Raw genomic sequence first — 21136 nt, 5'->3', positions numbered from 1 at the left:
TTACTGAGATACTTGGGAGATCTGGCCATGACAAAACCATTCTACCGGCATGCAAAATATATTAGGACTGTGAAATACTCTCAGAATTCAAGAAGACTGTGAAGATTCCAATTTCAAGGAATGCCTGTGCTGACAGGAATGAATATTACTGAATTATACTTTCACACGTCATGGCTGCAAAACACTGACACAAATTATTTAACAAAAAATGGAGAACTGGTAACAGCTGACCACTGGGAAGATCAGTTTGGGTCCCAGAGAAACATGAGGAACATGTGAAGCAACGCTAACCCTACGACTTATCTTAAGACATTGGATGAACAAAGGCAAATATATATTTATAGTCTTTGTAAATTTAGACAAAACCTTCTACTATGTTGAGTACAATATACTGAAATTCTAAAGCTAGCAGGAATAAAATCCAGGGACAGAAAGGTTATTTGCAACTTGTACAGAAACCAGACTGTAGTTATAAGAATCAAAGGACATGAAAGGTACACAATAATTGGAAAGGGAGTGAAGCAGACTTGTAACATATCCTCAATCTTATTCAAACTGTTTACTGAGTAAGCAGGAAAGAACCAAAAGTAAATTTGGAAAGAGGAAGTTCAGGGAAAAGAAATTAAACCTTGACATTTGCCAATGACATTGTAATTTTGTCTGACAAAGCAAAAGATTTGGAATATCAATTGAATGGAATTCATTGTTTCCTGAAAAGACGTTATAAGATGAATATCAACAAAAGTAAATCAAGTGTTATGGAAGGTAGTGAAATTAAAGATGAAATGCTGAGGGAATTTGATTAGGAAATTATACACTAAAAGTAGTAGACGAGTTTTACTGTTTAAGTGGCAAAAGAACCAGAGATGGTCAAATGAGAAACGATACTAAATATAGACGAGTAATAGTATAAAAAGCGTTTCTGGGGATAAAAATTGATAATAATGAATATAAATTTAAGAGTTAAAATAGTCTTTTCTGGAGGTATTTGTCCCGAGTATGAATCATACAGAACTGAAAAATGGATGATTAGCAGAGCAGACAAGAAGAGAACAGAAGCTTCTGAAGTGTGGTACTTCAGAAAAACAGAATATTAAATGGGAAAATCAAATAACTAATGAGGAGCTACTGAACTAATTGAGAGTAAAATGAAGTTTATGGTACAACTTCACTAAAAGAAGGTAGCAATTGATAGGTGACAACCTGATGCATCAAAGATCATCATGGAGGGAAGTGCGGAGAGCAAAAACTGTACAGGAAGACCAAGGCTCAAATGCAGTAAGTAGGTTACGATGGGTCTAGATTAATGAAATTGTACAGAGGTGAAGAGGCTTGTACAGAATAGAGTAGCATGGAGAGCTGCATTAAATGTGTCTGGAGCCAACAATAAACGATGAACACATTAATTGTCTTTGAGTCCAGATGGTTAACAAACTAAGGTTTCATCAGTTTGAGCATAAGTTAACCAAAACACTCAGTTTTTCCTTTTTCACATTTTTAAATTTGTCTTGCTGTTTTCTATTGCAGAAGGGATTACTAGCACACTTTGCATATTTTTTTGATACTTTCCTCTGGCATAATTTTATGGTGCATAAAAAAAGTATTTATTTTGTGCAGTAAGAGAATTGCATTGAACCTGAAACTAAAAATCTTGCAGAGGCCTTTAAGAGCCCTTGGGATTATTTCAGCCATTCGCCAATACATTTAGTCCCTAATGGTATTTGTGTTTAATAGTAAGAATGAATGTAGAATGAAATGTGGAATTCACAATCCAAACTATAGAATTAAAAATAATTTCCATATCAATGCTGTACTCCATCTAAGGTGCAAAACTGAATTCTATATTCTAGTGGAAAACTTAATAGGTTGCAGGCATACATCAAGCCAGAAATTGGAAATGCACATGTATTTAAAAGTTTTTTCTTAGGTACTGTTCCTACAGTTTATCAGAAAATTTGGACTTAGGGATCCAAATCCAATTTAATACTACTACTATTAGTAGTTGTTGTTGTTATCAAATGATCTTCAGTCCAGACTGGTTTGATGCAGCTCTCCATATTACTCTATCCTACTCTCATCTTCATCTCCAAGTAACTACTGCCTTCTGAATCTAGTTAGTGTATTCATTGCTTGGTCTCCCTCTACAATTTTTACCCTCCATGCTGCCCTCCAATACTAAATTGGTGATTCTTTGATGCCTCAGAACATGTCCTACCAATCAATCCCGTCTTTTAGTCAGGTTGTGCCACAAATTCCTCTTCTCCCCAATTCTATTCAGTATTCCCTGATTAGTTATGCGATCTACCCATCTAATCTTCAGCACTCTTGTGTAGTACCCATTTTGAAAGCTTCTATTCTCTTTTTGTCTAAACTATTTATCGTCCATGTTTCACTTCCATACATGGCTACACTCCATACAAATATTTTCAGAAAAGACTTCCTGACACTTAAATCTATATTCGATGTTAACAAATTTCTGTTCTTCAGAAATGCATTCCTTGCCATAGTCGGTCTACATTTTATATGCTCTCTACTTCAACCATCATCAATTAGTTTGCTCCCAATAGCAAAACTCGTCTACTACTGTAAGTGTCTCATTTCCTAATCTAATTCCCTCAGCATCACCTGATTTAATTTGACTACATTCCATTATCATTGTTTTGCTTTTGTTGATGTTCATCCTATCTCCTCCTTTCAAGACAGTGTCCATTCCATTCAACTGTTCTTCCAGCTCCTTTGCTGTCTCTGACAGAATTATAGTGTCATCAGCAATCCTCAAGGTTTTTATTTCTTCTCCATGGATTTTAATTTCTACTCCAATTTTTTTGTTTCCTTTACTGCTTGCTCAATTTACAGATTGAACAACATTGGGGATAGGCTACTACCATGTCTTACTCCCTTCTCAACCATTGCTTCCCTTGCATGCCCCTAAACTCTTATAACTGCCATTTGCTTTCTGTAAAAGTTGTAAATAGCCTTTTGCTACCTGTATTTTAGCCCTGCCACCTTCAGAATTTTAAAGACAGTATTCCAGTCAACAGTGTCAAAAACTTTCTCTAAGTCTACAAATGCTAGAAACATAGGTTTGCCTTTCCTTAATCTATCTTCTAAGATAAGTCATAGGGTCAGTATTGACTCAAGTGTTCCAACATTTCTATGGAATCCGAACACTTATGCGTTTATAAAATAAGTTTTAACTTTTTTTTAAATATAGACAGTAGATTGCATTCTCTGGAATCATAAAAGTTGTCTAAATGCTTAATATAAAGTCAAACAATGGAAAATTCAGGATGGGACAGTAACAACATTATGAAAAGGATAGTTGCTACTCACCATATAGCAGAGATGTTGTGTTGCAGATAGGCACAACAAAAAGACTGTACTCACACACATATAACCACAGTCTCTGGCTGCAAGGCCATACGCAGGCCTTGGTAGACAGAGAGAGAGAGAGAGAGAGAGAGAGAGAGAGTGAATGAGTGTGTGGTGTGTGTGTAAGGGGGGGGGGGGGGGGGGGAGGTGATGCAGGCGTGTTTGGCCAAAAGCTTTATTGGAAAGTCTTTTTCTTGTTTTCGTAACATTGTGCTAACTATGAAGTAGTAGATAAAGAATTCTAATGAAACAGTGTAAGAAGAGAAACAGTAGCTTTTTTTCAAGGTAGCTCCTTTTCTGCTACTATATGTATTACCTGATTATTAATGCATTGACAAAGTAATATGAAAGTTATTCCCATAATTAACATTGTGATTAGGTTGGCAATAATTGCAACTGGTTGTAAAATTTTTTACAGAAGCAGCCTGCTATGGCTGTCTCTGCCTGTTCAGGTGTAACTTCATTTGTTTAACATAATCGGAGGCTCTCATTCTTTGTGAGATTTATTGAATACTAACAGAGAGAGCAAATGAATGAATAAATGAGTGAAAAGAATAAAGTGACAGAGTTCTGAGTTCAAATGCATTGTATTAGCTGCATGGTTATTTATAATGACCTCTTCAACACTCAACACTCCTGGTCACTAAGAACCATTTCACATATAAGAGGTGTGTTCACAAAGTATCAGGAATTTTGTAATTTTGCAGGCTGTATTAGTCCAATTCATGTGATTTTTCATAGTTGTGTTGGGACACATTTCTGAAATGTATCCGTACACTGGAAGCTGTACTGGATGTTTAATATATTGTCAGTTATAAAGAAAGTTACATGTGTTTGCTTAAGAGTGGTGATTACCAATTTGTTTTAAAAATGAATCAGAGAATTTAAATTAAATTTTCTTATAAACATGGAATAAAATGTAACAAAGTTTTTGTTGTGACAGTGCCACAACATTTAACAGTGCCGCCATGACAGTACGCGCAAATGGCGATAGAGGCACTCCGCAACTCAGCTGAGCGTGGGAGCGCCACCTAGCTATGAACGGCGCCGGCCGCATGTCACGGCACAGCAGTCGAATGAGAGATACTGAGTTGTTATAATGTAACCAGCTATTGTTTTTAAGTGAGTGTGTTTGAATATCCATGCAATTATTGGTGATTAAAGGTTATAACATTTTGGCAACGAGGTCAGATATTTTCACTGCGTTGTGGATTTGTGTGTTCGTGACGGGGCAGACATGGAACAGCTTATGCAAGCGCTCATTGAACAACAAACAGCTGACGGCTGCTATTCAGGTGTTGTCGACATCGCTTACTCATCGTCTGTCTTCCCCTTCTCTGCCTCCATTCCCTTACGACGAGGCCGCTGAAGACTGGAAGGATTATGAGAAGCGTTTGCGGCAACACTTCTTGGCTTTCGGTGTTGTCGACGCTCCTATGTGTAAGTCGTTATTTCTATCTTGGATTTCCCCACGGATCTATCAGCTGCTATCTCAGTTAGCCCTCTGCGGGAACCTGCCTCCCTGTCCTTCCAAGAAATGTGTGACTTATTGTCTAACTATTACCGCAAAAACACCCACGTCATTGCCGCCTGCGTGGCATTCTACCGGTGTCGTAAACAGCCCCATCAATCTTACCGGGCTTGGGCGGCGGAACTACACGGTCTGAGTAGGAAATGTCAGTTTGTCACAGACACTCATCATGAGTCTTATGCTGATTCAGTGGTTAGGGATGCTATTCTATGGCTTGCTCCTGATAAAGAAGTTCGGCAACGTGCCCTACAACTGCCAAACCTGTCGTTGTCGGAAGTTCTAAGCATCGCTCAATCCTTTGAAGTGTCTCATGCTGCTGGCACGCAAATAGACGCGTGGTGTGATGTAGGCACTGTACAGTCAACTTTCAACATGGACAATTTGCCTGTTTCACAGGAGAACGAAGACGTGGCGGTGGTTCACTCGTATAAACAACATCGCGTTGGGCCGCAACGCTCGCAGCGAAAACAGCAACCACAGAAGCAGGTTCGTTCCGCACTTCCTTCTTGTCCACGTTGTTTCGTACAGCATGACAGGGCCGCGTGTCCAAAACGTTGGGCCACGTATAATTCATGTAGGAAAAAAGGCCACATTGCTTCTGTGTGTCAGTCCCCTAAAGTTCCTGTCGACAAGGACGAGGCATCGGACATGGATGTTAACTGTGTGCTTTCTCAAACAAATAAGTTGTTTGTTACTGTTCATGTTCTGGATAAAGACATTCGCATGCAAGTGGACACTGGCTCTGCAGTAACTCTCATTAATTCTCGCACGTATTTGGAGTTGGGCTCCCCTCCCTTGTCTCCAGTTACGCGAAACCTGAGTACTTATAATAAACAGGAAATTCCTATCATTGGCCAGTTTGATGCTTCCACTGCCTACAAGTCTGTTGTTAGGCCCCTCACATTTTATGTGGTGGATCATGCGGGCACTGAAAACCTGTTCGGTTATGATGCTTTCCAGTTGTTCGGGTTCTCCATTGATGATGTGCACCTCATATATGAGGATATTCCGTATCAACAGCTGAATGGATTGTGTTCTGAATTTTCGTCCATGTTCTCTGCTGGTCTGGGTCGTGCCAAGGATTTTGAAGCCCACATTACTCTTAAACCTACAGCTCGCCCTAAGTTTCTCCAGGCACGCCCTATTCCGGTGGTGTTGCGTGCACCTGTCAAGGCTGAGATAGACAGGTTAACAGCTTCGGGGATTCTCCTTCCTGTTACCTCCAGCGAATGGGCATCGCCAATCGTGGTGATTTCTAAACCAAACAGGAGTCTGCGATTGTGTGGTGATTTTAAAGCCACCGTCAATGCTCAGAGCCTCATTGACACTTACCCTCTTCCCCGCCCTGAGGAGTTATTTACCAAGCTCGCTGGGGACCAGTTCTTTTCCAAACTTGACTTATCGGAGGCATACCATTAGTTGCCGTTGGATGCTTCTTCCAAGGAATTTCTCGTCATCAACACTCCTTGTGGGTTGTAGTAGTACCAGCGGTTACCATTTGGCGTTGCTAGCATGCCGGCCATTTTTCAGCGGTTTTTGGAACAGCTCACGGCTTCCGTTCCCGGCTGCATAAACTATCTGGATGGCATTGTTGTCACAGGGGGCCTCCACTGAGGAGCACCTTCACCATTTGTGTTCACTGTTTCGGGTTTTGCATTCGGCTGGGTTGAAGTGCAATCTGGACAAGTCACAGTTCTTCCAACCCTCCATTGTGTATCTTGGTTTACACTTGTCCCGTGAGGGTATACGTCCTCTACGTCAGCATGTTGCGGCCATTAACGCTCTACCCCGGCCGTCTACGGTCAAAGAACTTCAGGCGTTTCTAGGCAAGATTGCTTATTATCACAAATTCATTCCATCCGCGGCGGCGGTAGCTCATCCTCTGCAGCAGCTGTTACGCAAAAACGTCCCTTTCTGTTGGTCCGACGAGTGTGAGCAGGCTTTTGTCCGCCTGAGGGCTCCTTTGCAGTCGGCGCCTTGTCTTGCCACATTCCGTCCGGTCAGCACTTGGTTCTGGCGACTGACACGTCACAGTATGGCCTAGGGGCTGTTCTCGCCCATTGGTATGAGGATGGGTCGGAACGACCCATCGCCTATGCTTCCACGACCCTCAATGATGCACAACGGCGTTACTCTCAAATCGAAAAGGAGGCACTCGCTATCATTTATGCTCTAAAAAAGTTCAGCATTTTTTTGTATGTTTCTAAGTTTCACCTCATCACCGACCACAAGCCTCTGGTCTCTCTGTTCAGCCCATCAGGGTCGCTTCCAGATAAGGCAGCTCACCGCCTGCAACGTTGGGCCTTATACTTGTCTCGTTTTCACTATGAGATTCACTATCGCCCCACAGCCCAGCACGCCAATGCTGACACATTGTCGCGATTGCCGATGGGCCCCGACCTGGTTTTCGAGCATGGTGAACTACTCTGTTTCCACATTGATGAGGAAGAACGTCGTGTGGTCGAGGGTTTTCCACTTACAGGTTCGCAGGGCGCATCGGCTACTGCGCGGGACCCGGTCCTGTGTCAGGTGATCGGTTTTGTTCAACGGGGTTGGCCGGACAGGACCAAGGGCCAGGCATCGGATCCCCTTCACAACTACCATGCCTTGTGCCTTCGTCTGTCTGTTCGTGATGGTGTTGTTCTTCTGGCCACAGATGGCGCATCTCCACGGGTCGTGGTGCCAGCCTCTCTTCGCAAAGATGTTCTCAAACTGTTGCATGAAGGCCATTGGGGTATTTCTCGGACTAAGTCCCTGGCCCGCAGGCACGTTTATTGGCCCGGTATTGATTCGGACATCGCCCACATGGTTGCTGCATGTGGTCAGTGTGCTCAACAACTGGCTGCACCTCGTACAATGCCCTCTCCGTGGCCTGATCCGGCACAGCCATGGGAACGGGTGCACGCCGACTTTGCCGGCCCCTTCCTCGCTACTTATTGGCTACTGTTGATTGACGCCTTCTCGAAGTTTCCATTTGTTGTTCGATGTCTGTCACCCACCACTGCGGTGACGACGCTGGCTTTGTCCAAAATCTTTGCGCTAGAAGGTCTTCCATCCACGATCGTCACGGACAATGGCCCTCAGTTCTCTTCGCAGGCCTTCCGTGATTTTTGTACTGAACAAGGGATTCATCATGTTACAGCACCACCCTTCCATCCGCAATCGAATGGGGAGGTCGAGTGCCTTGTCCACACTTTCAAAAGCCAGATGAAAAAAATTCCTTAGTGATTTTTCCACAGATGACGCTCAGCTGCAATTTCTGAGTTCTTATCGCTTCACGCCTCTGGGTGATCGCAGCCCTGCTGAACTCTTGCATGGCCGCCAACCGCGCACTCTACTGCACCTGCTTCACCCTGTCAGGCCTTGTGCTGTGTCCCCTAGCACGGGAAAATACTCAGTGGGTGCCGACGTGTGGGCACGAGGGTATGGATCTCGCCCTAAATGGATTCTAGGGCTGGTCAAGGCTCTTTGCGGCCGCCGGCTTTGTGAAATACGTATGGACGACGGCATGGTTGTTCGCCATTACGACCAGATGCGCCCACGAATGGTGGCCACGCTGGTGCCACCGCCCCTTCCTTCACCTCCACCAGCCCAAGAAGCCAGTCCTGTCGCTTCTGCCGATCTACCGTACATGTTGATGCAGCTGACGTCGCTACTGGTTCCGAGTACGCCGGAACCGGCTCCAGTCGCGACGCCGCCTTCTCCGGGACCCACCTCGCTGGAGCACACCCCCAGGTCCACACCTATGGATGCTGCTCCGGAGTTTTCACCCATCATCTCATCCAGGAGGCACGTTCCACACACGAGCTTCCGTCCTGGACATTTTCGACCATACTCTCGTGTCTCTCCGTGGGATCTTCTCGGGGCCTCACAAGAGGCCATGGATGTCTCCGCACTGTCCATGTCTCCAAGGAAGTGAGTGTTTTTTTTTTTTTTTTCAAGGGGGGAAAAGTGTTGTGACAGTGCCATGACATTTAACAGTGCCACCACGACAGTATGCGCAAACGGCGATAGAGGCGCTCCGCAACTCGGCTGAGCGCGGGAGCGCCACCTAGCTACGAACGGCGCTGGCCGCATGTCACGGCACGGCAGTCGAATGAGAGATACTGAGTTGTTATCATGTAACCAGCTATTGTTTCTAAGTGAGTGTGTTTGAATATCCATGCAATTATTGGTGATTAATGGTTATAACAGTTTTCAAAAAATGTTAATTATTACTTTTGGTGAGTCTGCTATGACTAAAACAAAGATTTAGGCTAGGCAGTAGTTCAAGGTACTCTGACAAACACTTGCCAGTCAATGCGCAGCCAGAGAATTTGGATCACTGTCAGAGTAAAGACACTTTGTCAAAATTTTAACAGTAAACTGTTGAAGTATTTGTAACAATTTACTGTCCTCCAGGAAAGTTCTCATGCTCAAATTATTCTCAGGACCGAGAGCTGGCTGGAACACAAAGCAGAAAGCTTCAAGATACATAACAAGTCGTGGCATGTATATCAGAAAGATAGATCAGAGGCTATAAGATAGGGAGTATTCACTGCAGTTGACAAAAACATCATGTCTATTGACATCAAAGTTGAGAGTGAAATTATCTGGTGGCATATAACAGGTCCAGGTGAAGCCAAGTTAATTGTTGGATGCTTTTACTGGTCACCCAATTCTGTTGTGACAGTTCTAGAGTCATTCAAAGAATTTCTATGTTCAGCAGCAAGTAAATACCCACATTATGCACTACTAGTTGGAAACAACTTTAACGTACTGAATACAGACTAGGGTGTCTATGGATTAATTGCAGGGGTTACACACAGACAGTCATGCAAAGTACTTCTGAACACTTTTTCTGAAAAGTGTCTTGAGCAGCTAGTTCAGCAGCCCACACATAGTGGAAATATGTTATACCTCATAGCTACAAATAGGCTGGACTTTACTGACAACATCAAGTTAGAAATGGGGACTAGCAATCGTGATATCATTAAAGCAACTGTGATTAAAAAAGGTAATGAATCAGTTAAGAAGGCGAGGAGAAGGTTTCTGCTAGAAATAGCAGATAAGCAGTTATTAGCATCTCATTGACACAGTGAACTGACATCACTTAGTTCCAGTAAGATGGACATAGAAGAATCATGGGTGAAGATTAAGCTGATTATAAATCATTGTTTGGAGAATTATGTGCCTAGTAATTAGATTAAGGATGGAAAAGACCCATCATGGCTTAATAACGAGATTCGAAAAATGCTGAGGATGAAGATGCTGTTGCACACTCAGTTCAAAACAGAACACACACATGATGACAAGTAAAGGTAAATAGAGATTCTGTAAAAAGGGTCCATGTGCGAAGCATGCAACTACTACCACTGTCACATCTTAGCAAAAGATCTGGCAGAGGGGCTGAGAAAATTCTGGTTCTATGTAAAATTGCTAAGTGGATCTAATGCTTCCATCCAGTCAGTTGCTGCCCAGCCTAGTGTGGCGGTTCAAAATAGCAAAACAAAAGCCAAAGTTTTAAATGTCACATTCAAGAAATCATTCACACAGGAGAATTGTACAAACCTACTGTCATTTGACCATTAGACAGACTCCTGTAAGGACAACATAGCAATACGCATCTCTGGCATAGATATACAACTGAAGGAGTTCAAAATAAATACATCACCAGGTCTGGATGGAATCCCAAACCAGGTTTCCAAAGAGTATTCTACAGCACTGGTCCCTTACCTTGCTTGCATTTATCACGAATCTCTCGCATAGTGCGAAGTCTCAAGTGGCTGGAAAAAAGCGCAGGTGACTTCTGTGTATGAGAAGGGCAAAAGAACGGACCCGCAGAATTACAGTCTAATATACCTTACATCAGTTTGCTGTAGAATCAGTGAACATATTCTCATGCCAAATATAATAAATATTCTTGAGGCCAAGAAGCTTACGTCCATGAATCAGAATGGTTTTAGAAAGCACTGATCCTGGGAAACTAACAATGGATGAAGGACAACAACAGGCAGATTCCATATTTCTAGACTTCTGGAAAGCATTTGACACAGTGCTCCATTGCAGGCTGTTAATGTAGGTACAGGCATATGGAACAGGTTCACAAAATGGTTAGTAGATCAAAGACTTTTTACGTAATAGAACCAAGTATGTTGTCCTTGACAGTGAGTGTTCATCAAAGACAAGCGTACCATCAGGAGAGCCCCCAGGGAAGTGTGATAGGACTGCTATTAAATGATAAAAGATTTGGCAGACTGGGTGGGCTGCAATCTGTGGTTCTTTGCTGATGACACCGTGGTGTATGGTAAGATGCCGAAACAGCATCCTGTGGCTGTTTGCTGATAATGCTGTGGTGTGTGGGAAGGTGTCATTGTTGAGTGACTGTAGGAGGGGACAAGACGACTTACACAAAATTTCTAATTGGTGTGATGAATGGCAGCAAGGTCTAAATGTAGAAAAATACAAGTTAACGTGGATGAGTAGGATACACAAAATGTTTGCTTGACACAGTCACATTTAAATACTACCAGTCATTTCCTTTCCTGTTTCACTTGCAAATAGAATGAGCGAAAAACAACTGTCTATATGCCTTCATACGCACCATCATACTTTATGTTGGAGGCAGTAGAATAGTTCTACAGTCAGCTTCAAATACAAGTTCTGTCAATTTTCTCAGTAGTCTTCCTCAAAAATAATATCTTCCTTCAAGAGATTCCCATTTGAGTTCCCGAAGTATTTCTGTAACACCTGCATGTTGTTCAAACCTACCAGCAATAAATCTAGCAGTCCACCTTTGAATTGCTATGATGTCTTCCTTTAATCTGACACTCTAGCAGTACTCAAGAGTAGGTCACACTAGTGTGCTGTATGTAGTCTCCTATACAGACGAACCACACTTTCTTAGAATTCTCCCAACAAACTGAAGTCGGCCATTCACCCTTCCTACCACACTCTACACATGCTAGAAAGGAAATGACTAGTAGTGGTAAGAGGGTACCCTCCACCATGCGCCGTTTGGTGGATTGCGGAATATCAATGTAAATGTAGATGTAGGTGTTTACGAGAGGTGTAAGTGTTTCCAAGAGGCAGTGAGGAAGTTGATGATGAAAGTTTTGGACACCACAGAACATCAACAACTGATAAGAATGTGGAAAAAGTGAAAGAAATAGTTGCTGATTATTCTTCCAGGCTGTATGGCCATGGTCAAAAAAAACATTTCAGTTTCTGATGTTTCTTCCAGAGCTGCGATGGACATATCTGAAGGTGCTTCTGATGACTCTTGGTTTCCACTGGAACTGACTAGACACTGACTGAATTCTAGTCAGTTCCAGTGAGACGATGAATTTTATGAGCATGTTGACGATTACGCAGTAGGTAACCCATTAGATCCTGGTATCTTTAATTTTTGTATCATAAAATCTAAACAGTCAGCTCCTGAAAATGCAAATAAGAAAACATGTTGATGGTCTCAAGTTGTTGATGATCATTCATGGTTTGGTCACATGGAGAAAAATGCTTTAGAAGAGTTCTTTTGTTAATTGACTGGTGTAAATACAAAAATCCAGTTCCCCATGGAGATGGGAAAAGACAACACAATATCCTTCTTGGATGTTTACTTATGACACAGGCTGGTGGAAGGTTGAAACTTAGTTTTTTGGACAGAACCACAAGAATTTGCATGCCAGAATCCCTGGTTGCTGAATTAAAACATCTGAAACAGGCTTTCAAGAAGAATGGCTATTCAGGCAAAGTAGTAAATAGGGTTCTGCAACCAAGTAACAGTAGGTAAAAGGACAACAATGAACCACAGCAATAGAAGTACATTAAGACAGTTTTCTCTCTTTTATCAAAAAGTAACTGTTCAGGTCAGCAAGATTTTAAAGAAATACGACATCAGACCGATTTTTTGACCAGCTAAGAAAATATCTCACGCACTTTGATCTGTAAGGGAGAAATGCCCTCCTCTGTCAGCATGTGGAGTATGCATGATTCCATGTATCTGTGGAAAGGTCTAAATTGGAACTACTATGAGAAGCATGAATACAAGATCGAAAGAACACAAAAATAATTGCCAACTAGAGAAAACAGAAAAATCAGCTGTAGCAGACCATGCTCCTCAGTGAGGAAATCATGAATTGAAGTGTTCCAAAACCAAAATTTTATCTACTATGATAAACTATTATCCACAACTATATAGAGAAGTCATCAAATTATGTAAGTATAGTGATAATTTTATGAGAAAAGATGAAGCCATGAAACTCAATGATATATGGACAGTGGCACTGCATAATTGACAGATAACTGTTTATCCTTGACAGGTGACCATTGATGGTTGTGTTTTATCTCTGATGATTATTTCTGCTGATCACGTGTAAGCTCTACTATAGCCACTTTACACAATATTTATGTCACTCTTCAACATCCAGCTTGTCAGCTGGCAAGACTCAGCATAGCCAGGAGCATCTCCAAGGATATCCAGCGCAGATCTGGGCAAAACATCAGGAAGAGAAAAGTTCCTTTGACAATGGCCATACAGCCCAGAACACTCATCAGAAACTATGCCGACCATGAAAACCTTCACTGTGTGAGTGAATGAAATGATTATAAATAATCACCCAGTTACAATCAGGAGTTGTTGCTGATGTTAGCATACCAATTAGCTAACGGCATGAAATCTTTTCAAGTGTTTCACGTATGAAATGTGTGACTGCAAAATTCATGCCTAAAGTGTTGAATTTTGAGCAAAAACAGCCGCAAAGTGGAGTTTCCCAGGAGTCACTCAATAAACTCAACAATGATGCAGAACTACTGAAATGTGTCATAACAGGCAATGAAACAAGGGTGTACAGGTATGACATCAAAACTAAGGCTCAGTTATCCCAGTGGAGGCATTCTGGATTGCCAAGACTGAAAAAAGCTCAGCAAGTGCAGTCAAATATGGAGGTTCTGCTCACTGTTTTCTTCGATTTTAACAGCATAGTACATCATGAGTTCTTATTCAGAAGTCAAATGATCAGTACAGTAAGGAGAACTACCTATCAGTCCAAAACCTTTTGTGGGATGAAATGCAAAAGAAACACCTGAATTTGTTGTGAAATAATTCAAGGCTTTTGCACCAACATAATGCACATGCTCACACTTCAGTGCTTGTTCATGAATTTTTGGCAAAACACAACACTGCAATCATGCCCCAGCCTCCCTATTCACCACATGTGGCCTCATGTGACTTCTTTCTGTTTCCACAAATAAAGAGAGCCTTAAAGGACCAGCGTTTTACAAGCTTAGATGAGATTAAAAGTGCACTGCTGAAAAAGCTACGTGATATCCCATAGATCGAGTTCCAGAAGTGTTTAGGAAACTGGAAGAAGCAATGGCATAATGGGGACTACTGTGAAGAAGATAACATTAATCTAGATGAATAAACAACATTATTTCCAAGAAATGGAAATTCCTGAAAACTTTTGAACACACCTCATATTATTTACTGTCAGTCACCCATTCACTTTTCTCCAATGTCTAGCTTCAAGTCAAATACTTAGCGCTTTGAGCACCTTTCCTCACAATACACCTGAAACACTTTATAGTGCATCTGCAGCTGATCTACATTTGCAAAATTTGTTCAGATTTTGCATTGCATCATTAAATTCACAAATGTGCAATACCCACTAATTATGCAAAATCAACTCAATTCACCACAACAACAAATGACAGCAGCTGCCCTTAAATTATCTGTTTCACCACATCAAAAGGACTGTGTTAAGTTAGGTAGACATCATCATTACTTTGATAACACATGGAAACGTGTTAAGCATTTGGGTTTCCTAACATGATAATCTACTGCATAATAGTAGTAAAAATAGTTTTTGTGAAACTGATCACATAGAATATCATCTTGATAGCAACTTCAACTGTATTAAAACAACTGATAAATTAAATCTTTAATTTCCATAACAAGTTTTCAGACATGTGTTTAAAATCAACAGACAACTAATTTTAATCTTAAAACACACACACACAGAGTATATTTACATGAAATGAATTTACATATTTGTATGGACAACTATCAGCTATATAATGGAATGATGGCAATGAAATTTCGTGCCTGACAGGGGCAAGAACCTGGATTTCCCACTTATCATCAGTGGGCACCTTACCATTAAGCTATCCAACCATGACTCCTGGTCAGACCCATACTTCCATATGTCATCAACCATGTGTCTACAATCTGCTCTCATAGATTCATTATGTGTATTCCCATACAGGGGAGATTTTTAATTGAAATGTCACTTGTTCAGTGTCAGCAGGTAAGTACAATATTGCAGTGCCTATGTTGTTCAGAAGTACGAGGCACGTATGTCCAAAGGAACATTGCATCACACTTCTGAAAACACAGGCACTGCACTATTGCAAAGTATATTTGTCCAGCAATAAGTACTCCAATAAGGAGCAAAGTACTTGCCAGTCTTTACTACAACACCTTCCCCATGTGGACTTGGTGGAGGCCAACCTCCATAGTCTGTCCTCACTGGAGCTGCTGAAACATATTAAAACACTTAGTCAATCAAATACTTGATGCAAATTATGAGACACCAGCAAAGCAATATGAAACTACACACACTTACAGCTTGCAGTTTCAGTGTTCTGCTTATTGAGGATGGATAGAGAACATGCCCCCTCATCTTCAACCAAATGACTAGCTGTAAAATAAAGGTAATTCTGTAGAGCATACAAACATGTGTCACAAAATCTATCACTGATAGAAAAGTAACAATTTGCTATAATGTTGCTAATTCACTATAACATTTTATGGAGTGCTAACACATAATGAACATACAAATGTAACCCACAGCCGAAAGGAAAACCATGTATAATACTACAAAACATACCATGTAGAGTGAAAACAAGATCTTACAGTCAGCATTTAATATACATCTGTTATGCCTCCCGCCAACCATGTGTTCATACAAATTAGTTTCTTTATTCAGTAACTAATTTAATCTCCTAGCCAGTCATTTAGCTTCAGTTTCTTCTCACATTTACAGGAAAAGAAGAAACCCTTAAGGGCTGGGCAAGGGGTGGATGAGAGGGGTGGGGGAGGTTACATAAAAATAATCAAACAAAATTAGTGTTAATTCCATAAACCTTTGGGCACTAGATAGAGTAGTGATGGTCTTGGTGAAATTTAACCCCTAGGAGTTAGGGTGTCAGTAGGAAGGTTTGATGTGTAAAGTGTTCCTCTGGAAACTTAGAACAGTTTCAACCAAACTTTGTACACATGACTAAATACCCAGAAAATTAAAAAAATAAATAAAATACTGAGGATATAAGACACCTCTAACACCCCCATGGGTACAGATATAGGAGAGAAGGGTGAGAGATTGTGGTGAAATAGAAAATAAAAAAAATTCTACCTACATTAGAGTCTATTCCATAGCGCTTTTGGTAGGTGAGCCATTAGTGACAATTCTGATGGCATTTAGGTCTAAGTTTACTTGGGTAGAAAGAATAAAAGCTTCCATAATATCCTGGAAAGTTTTAGAAACTAACTGATACTCAGTAGAACCTTCTACAAGGTATTAAACAGCAAATAATTCAATTTTTCATTCCTTTATCTTCTGAGAAAAACATTCATCATCTCATATTTATATAGAAGCACTGGTGTTTACAAACAGAGGCTGGAGAGTGTGATAGGTTAAATACATAATCGTGCCATTCTGACTTAGCCACTAGTTGCCTTCTAAACACAATAAGTTCCTTTTTTGTTCCTTGAGTACACTTTTTATTTCAAAATGACTGATTTCAGGCAGATTGCTCATCTTCAGATCTGCTAGACAATAAAAATAAATTACAATTGTGTCCTACTCTGTGTCTACAATATCACAACCAGACTTCACTAATTTGATTACTCCTGATATGGTAGATGATGACCTTAAAGGGAACGTATGTGTGTGTTATGAAGTTTTGTATCGTATTATATAGAAAAAGATTTCAGCTTTATAATGTTGTAAACACTAGATTAGAACCCAATTGTAATTTTTTTTATTGTTTAAAAGATCTGAAGATGGGTGACATTGCCCAAAACTGGTTGCTTTGATATAAAAACAATGATTGACAGACAGAAAATGCTTGTTTTATATAAATAATGATTGCAGATAACTCCCTGTGACAAGTATGTCTAGTTTGCATCAACAGTATATCATGCTATCAAATTATGATTGATGATGGAACATCAGAGGCTTGAGTACAAGCTAACACTGTGGGAAGGATGGGTTAGGAAGTCAGCAATGTCCCTTCCAAATTAACTGTCCCATTACTTGTCTTAAACAATTTAGAGAAACTGCAGAATATATAAATCTGGATTGTGAGATGAGGTATTGAACTCTGGTGTTCCTGAATGTGATTCTGAATGCTAAGCAATATGGTACATCAGGCCACAGGATTTTCAATGCATGCTTCCTCAGTGGCCACATCTGCTTATTTACTCCCTTGAATTCCAGTGAAACCTGTAAACTAGCAGATTTAACTTCACAGCATCAACACCTACAAACTGTTTCAGCATCCTCAAGATAACACATAACTAAACAACAAATACTGTAAATTTATCTGGTAAATGGATCTTTAATGCACACACTGTGAAAACCACAAGGCAGCCAAGAGTGTCCCCACGGTTCACCTCATGTGAAAATTGCCACATAATTACACTGTGCATATAAAACATCATAGAATAGTGAGTTAAACAAATGTCCATGAGTACTGCTCAATTTGTATTTCAGTTATTCTAAAATAACTCTAGGCTTCTGCAGCAGCCCAAGAGTAACTTAGCTCCAGCTCTGGGTTAAGGCCAACATTTGTTCCCACACCAAATACCAGTACATCCTGAATGGCTCTTAGCTTGCCATCAATTTATGAAAATCCAATGTGCAGTAGGCAACATGATGCTCTAGAATGCTAATGATTCTGTAACAGATAAGAGGCTTTAGGTCTCACACACATAGAAGAGCACACACTAGGTACTGATCTCAAGCATCAACACAACCTCTTATGTTGCACAGAGTCTATTAACTCCAGATATGTTAGTTTTGGTCATATGTAAACCAACTACATAGCTAGAATCACATAAAAGCTTTGTAAAAGTGGAAAAGACAAATCTGCTACACAAGACCTGTGCCTAAGGCTCTTCAACATATGTAGTGCCTATTATTATCTTACTTTCAGATCCCTTGGTTGTTGTAAGCACAATGGTTCAAGAACATTTTGTATGACAATGTTGGCCAGCGGAAGTGTCACATTGCAGCAACAAGTACAGGGATGATATTGTTTCTTTGTGCAGTCAACTAAAATAGCAACTGCTTGAAACTATACTACCAGAACAACACCAATGGAAACCCATAAGGTGGAGACTATAGCATTAGATAAACATTAAGCTTAAGATCTGTTTCCTGTCCCACCTCACATACCTTGAACTAAGTAATTTGCCATAGAAATACAAGAGCCTGTTTAGCAGTAAGGTTTCTCCTTTATTTCATTCTTCCACTCTCTTGGTGAGCTTATGTAAACTGAAATTTTGGGAGAGAGGCATTCTGGTTCACTCACAAAAATCTCAAAATTAATACTTTCATCAGATGGTCATCAACTGCTGTATCAGAAATAATCAAATTAGTGAGGTCTGGTTCTTGTGAACCAGTTTCTCTGACCTGTGATATGATTTTTTTCTTCTTTTCCCCTTTTGAGGTTTTACAACATACCAATCTGAAATACATTGACTCTTTTTTCTGCATCTCCTTGTATGGAATACAAATTAGTATTGAGCATTGGGCACATAGATACAATCCGCATTTGCTGGTGATACAGCAGAGGTGAGCGACTTCACAGAAAGTGCATCTCTGATGGAGAATTTGCAGATACACATGCTTTTTTCAGCTTTCACCACTGAGATCTTCACAGATGATTTCCTTACATTCATTACCTATTTGGTAACAAATACACATTACTATGTGACTGGTGGTGGCTCAAATAAACCCCACAGACTCTACAGTTTCAAAATAAAATATTCACTTAGTGACTAAAGAAATATTTGACATTTAGCTGCAGTGAGATATTCACATATCATTAAGTTAAAGCCAATGGCTATGGGTTTTTTTTTTTTTTTTTTTTTTTTTTCCTATCGTAATGTGATACCTAACCTCAGGAACTGCTGTAGCGGTTTTGATTCAGCTTTCCCTAAAAGATGTACTGATTCATGAGGAAGGTTTGGGAATATAATTTATTACTGCTGTGCCAGACAAGTTGTCCAGCTGTTGGTACTTTGTGCTACCCACAGGAAGCTGGGGTAGGTCACTAACTTTACATTCAGCATTTGAGAATGGTATAAGACTGAAGCCAGTTACTGGAAAATAATAAATGTTGACAGTGCAACTATAGTGGAATCATGGGTTTTATTTTTTTAACATATAATCACTTTCATATTTCTCCTGCATCTACTTCAGCCCATTCAGCCATCAGGTCTTGAGTGTCTTAACAAATGGGACCTCTGGAATTTAGTCACTGAACATCTATTGAGCATTTTGTCTTTTGATTAGATGAGATTACATTCTGTAGAAAGATTTTGATACTTTTCCAAATGGCCCTTCTTCTTTAAATACCAAGAAAAGGTTCTGTAATACTGTATATTTTGTCATAGTTTATTAGTGCTGCTGTTCTTTTATGACTGTCCTCCAAGGATCACTTAGTAGGTTGTGGGTTATAACACAAAGTTGTCCTGAAACCCCACAGTTTATGGCAAGTACTATTAGTGCAATATTATTAGATGCATAGCACACACAAGCAGTTGTCTTAATATGTCTGAAGACAGTTTAATTAGTTACATGTTCCATAGATTATATTCCCAATAAGAAACACGATTTGGAACATGCCAGTTGAATAAAAGATTGCACAGACAATTAAAAATTATATTTATATGGTTACACACTGGCCATTTACAGGTTTGTAATCAGCTACTTAATTCTATTCAAGAATTCATCTATGGTAAAACAGTTAATACAGAAAAAAAACTTTAATTTACACAATTTACAATGACATTGGTAACAAATATTAAAATATAATGACTTCGACTGTTTATAACAAACCTCATTAATGAACATTGCACTTAAAAGAATATGTTGTGGGTGAATGTTTTCCCTTTTTGAACTTGATTGCACAAAAACCATTCCAACATCACATCCACTGGTGTTTTCAATACATGGCTAAAATTTATATTTACGAAAAAGTAGTGACATTAACAGAATCCCACTAATAAATCCCAGGTTGGGTGAACTGGAACTCAACCATTGCTGACACAGCTGCCCAAGATGCCTGGTATCATATCACAAAATTTGACACGTGGGAAGATTTACAAAATGACATTTACAAAATGACCAACTATGAAAATGAACTGATTACTTCAAAGAGTAGTTCCATCATCTCTAAATTATTCTGTAGCATGAATTACCCCATACTCTCCAGAGAAATGTGACTTAAATAGATGGTGCACAGGTTCAGATACGTGAAGGGTGGGAAAGAAAATCAGCCATGTCCTTTTCAAAGGAAACATCCCGGCATTTTGCCTCAAGTGATTTAGGGAAACCACAGAAATCCTAATCTGGATGGCCAGATAGTGCATGAATCACCAGCCTTTCGAATGCGACTCACCTGTTTTAACCGCTGCGGTACCTCGTGTAGTTTCACAGAAAAACTGATCAACTGTCGTAACTGCCAAGCAATGAACTGTTTCCTGCTACTTGATTATCTTTGTGCTAGTATAAAATTTAAAAATGTTATGACATTGGTCCTTTGCATTGCAAGTGCAGGTCTATAACATTGCAATTTGAGGAAGCAAAAGCTTTTTGGTAGCCTCTAAATACTGAAATGTTTGCTCTGTCTTAGACTTTAAGAGCTTGTTAAATGTATTAAATATTCTGGGTACAATTAACTCTGTAGGAGGGGCTATAAACAAAAGCTCCCTTAAGACTTCTCAAAACAGAATGTTATTCACTATCCTACTTTTCCCCACGCAACACTGATACAGAAAATCACTGATTATTTTTCACATACAAGCAACTGCCTTACCTTAACAGGCATTGGTTTTGTTTGTTCAACAGCTGTCAGAGTCAATACGACCAAAATTCAAGTTTTCTGCAAGGCACACAAGCACATCGAAGATAACGGTTCACCACTGTTTCTCTCTCTCTCTCTCATACTGCAGAATTACCTGTA

The 21136-nt window shown here is 40.2% G+C and overlaps 1 protein-coding gene across 5 annotated transcripts in view; it reads right to left on the bottom strand.

Annotated features, from left to right (window-relative positions):
* The window catches only part of LOC126469889 (uncharacterized), a 425616-nt gene that overhangs the window by 96760 nt on the left and 307720 nt on the right, over positions 1-21136 (bottom strand). For 4 of the 5 annotated variants that reach the window (XM_050097228.1, XM_050097232.1, XM_050097230.1 and 1 more), the window contains 2 exons: positions 15508-15582; positions 15345-15419 (listed from right to left, as the gene is read on the bottom strand). In XM_050097228.1, coding sequence (XP_049953185.1) covers positions 15345-15419; positions 15508-15582 — 150 coding nt within the window. The remainder of the gene's footprint in view (positions 1-15344; positions 15420-15507; positions 15583-21136) is intronic. The other variant, XM_050097229.1, reaches the window with a different exon arrangement.

The sequence above is a fragment of the Schistocerca serialis genome, chromosome 3, assembly GCF_023864345.2.
Source record: "Schistocerca serialis cubense isolate TAMUIC-IGC-003099 chromosome 3, iqSchSeri2.2, whole genome shotgun sequence".
NCBI lineage: Eukaryota > Metazoa > Arthropoda > Insecta > Orthoptera > Acrididae > Schistocerca > Schistocerca serialis.
The sequence above is the reverse complement of the archived record's forward strand: the minus strand, read 5'-3'. Positions and strand labels throughout refer to the sequence as shown.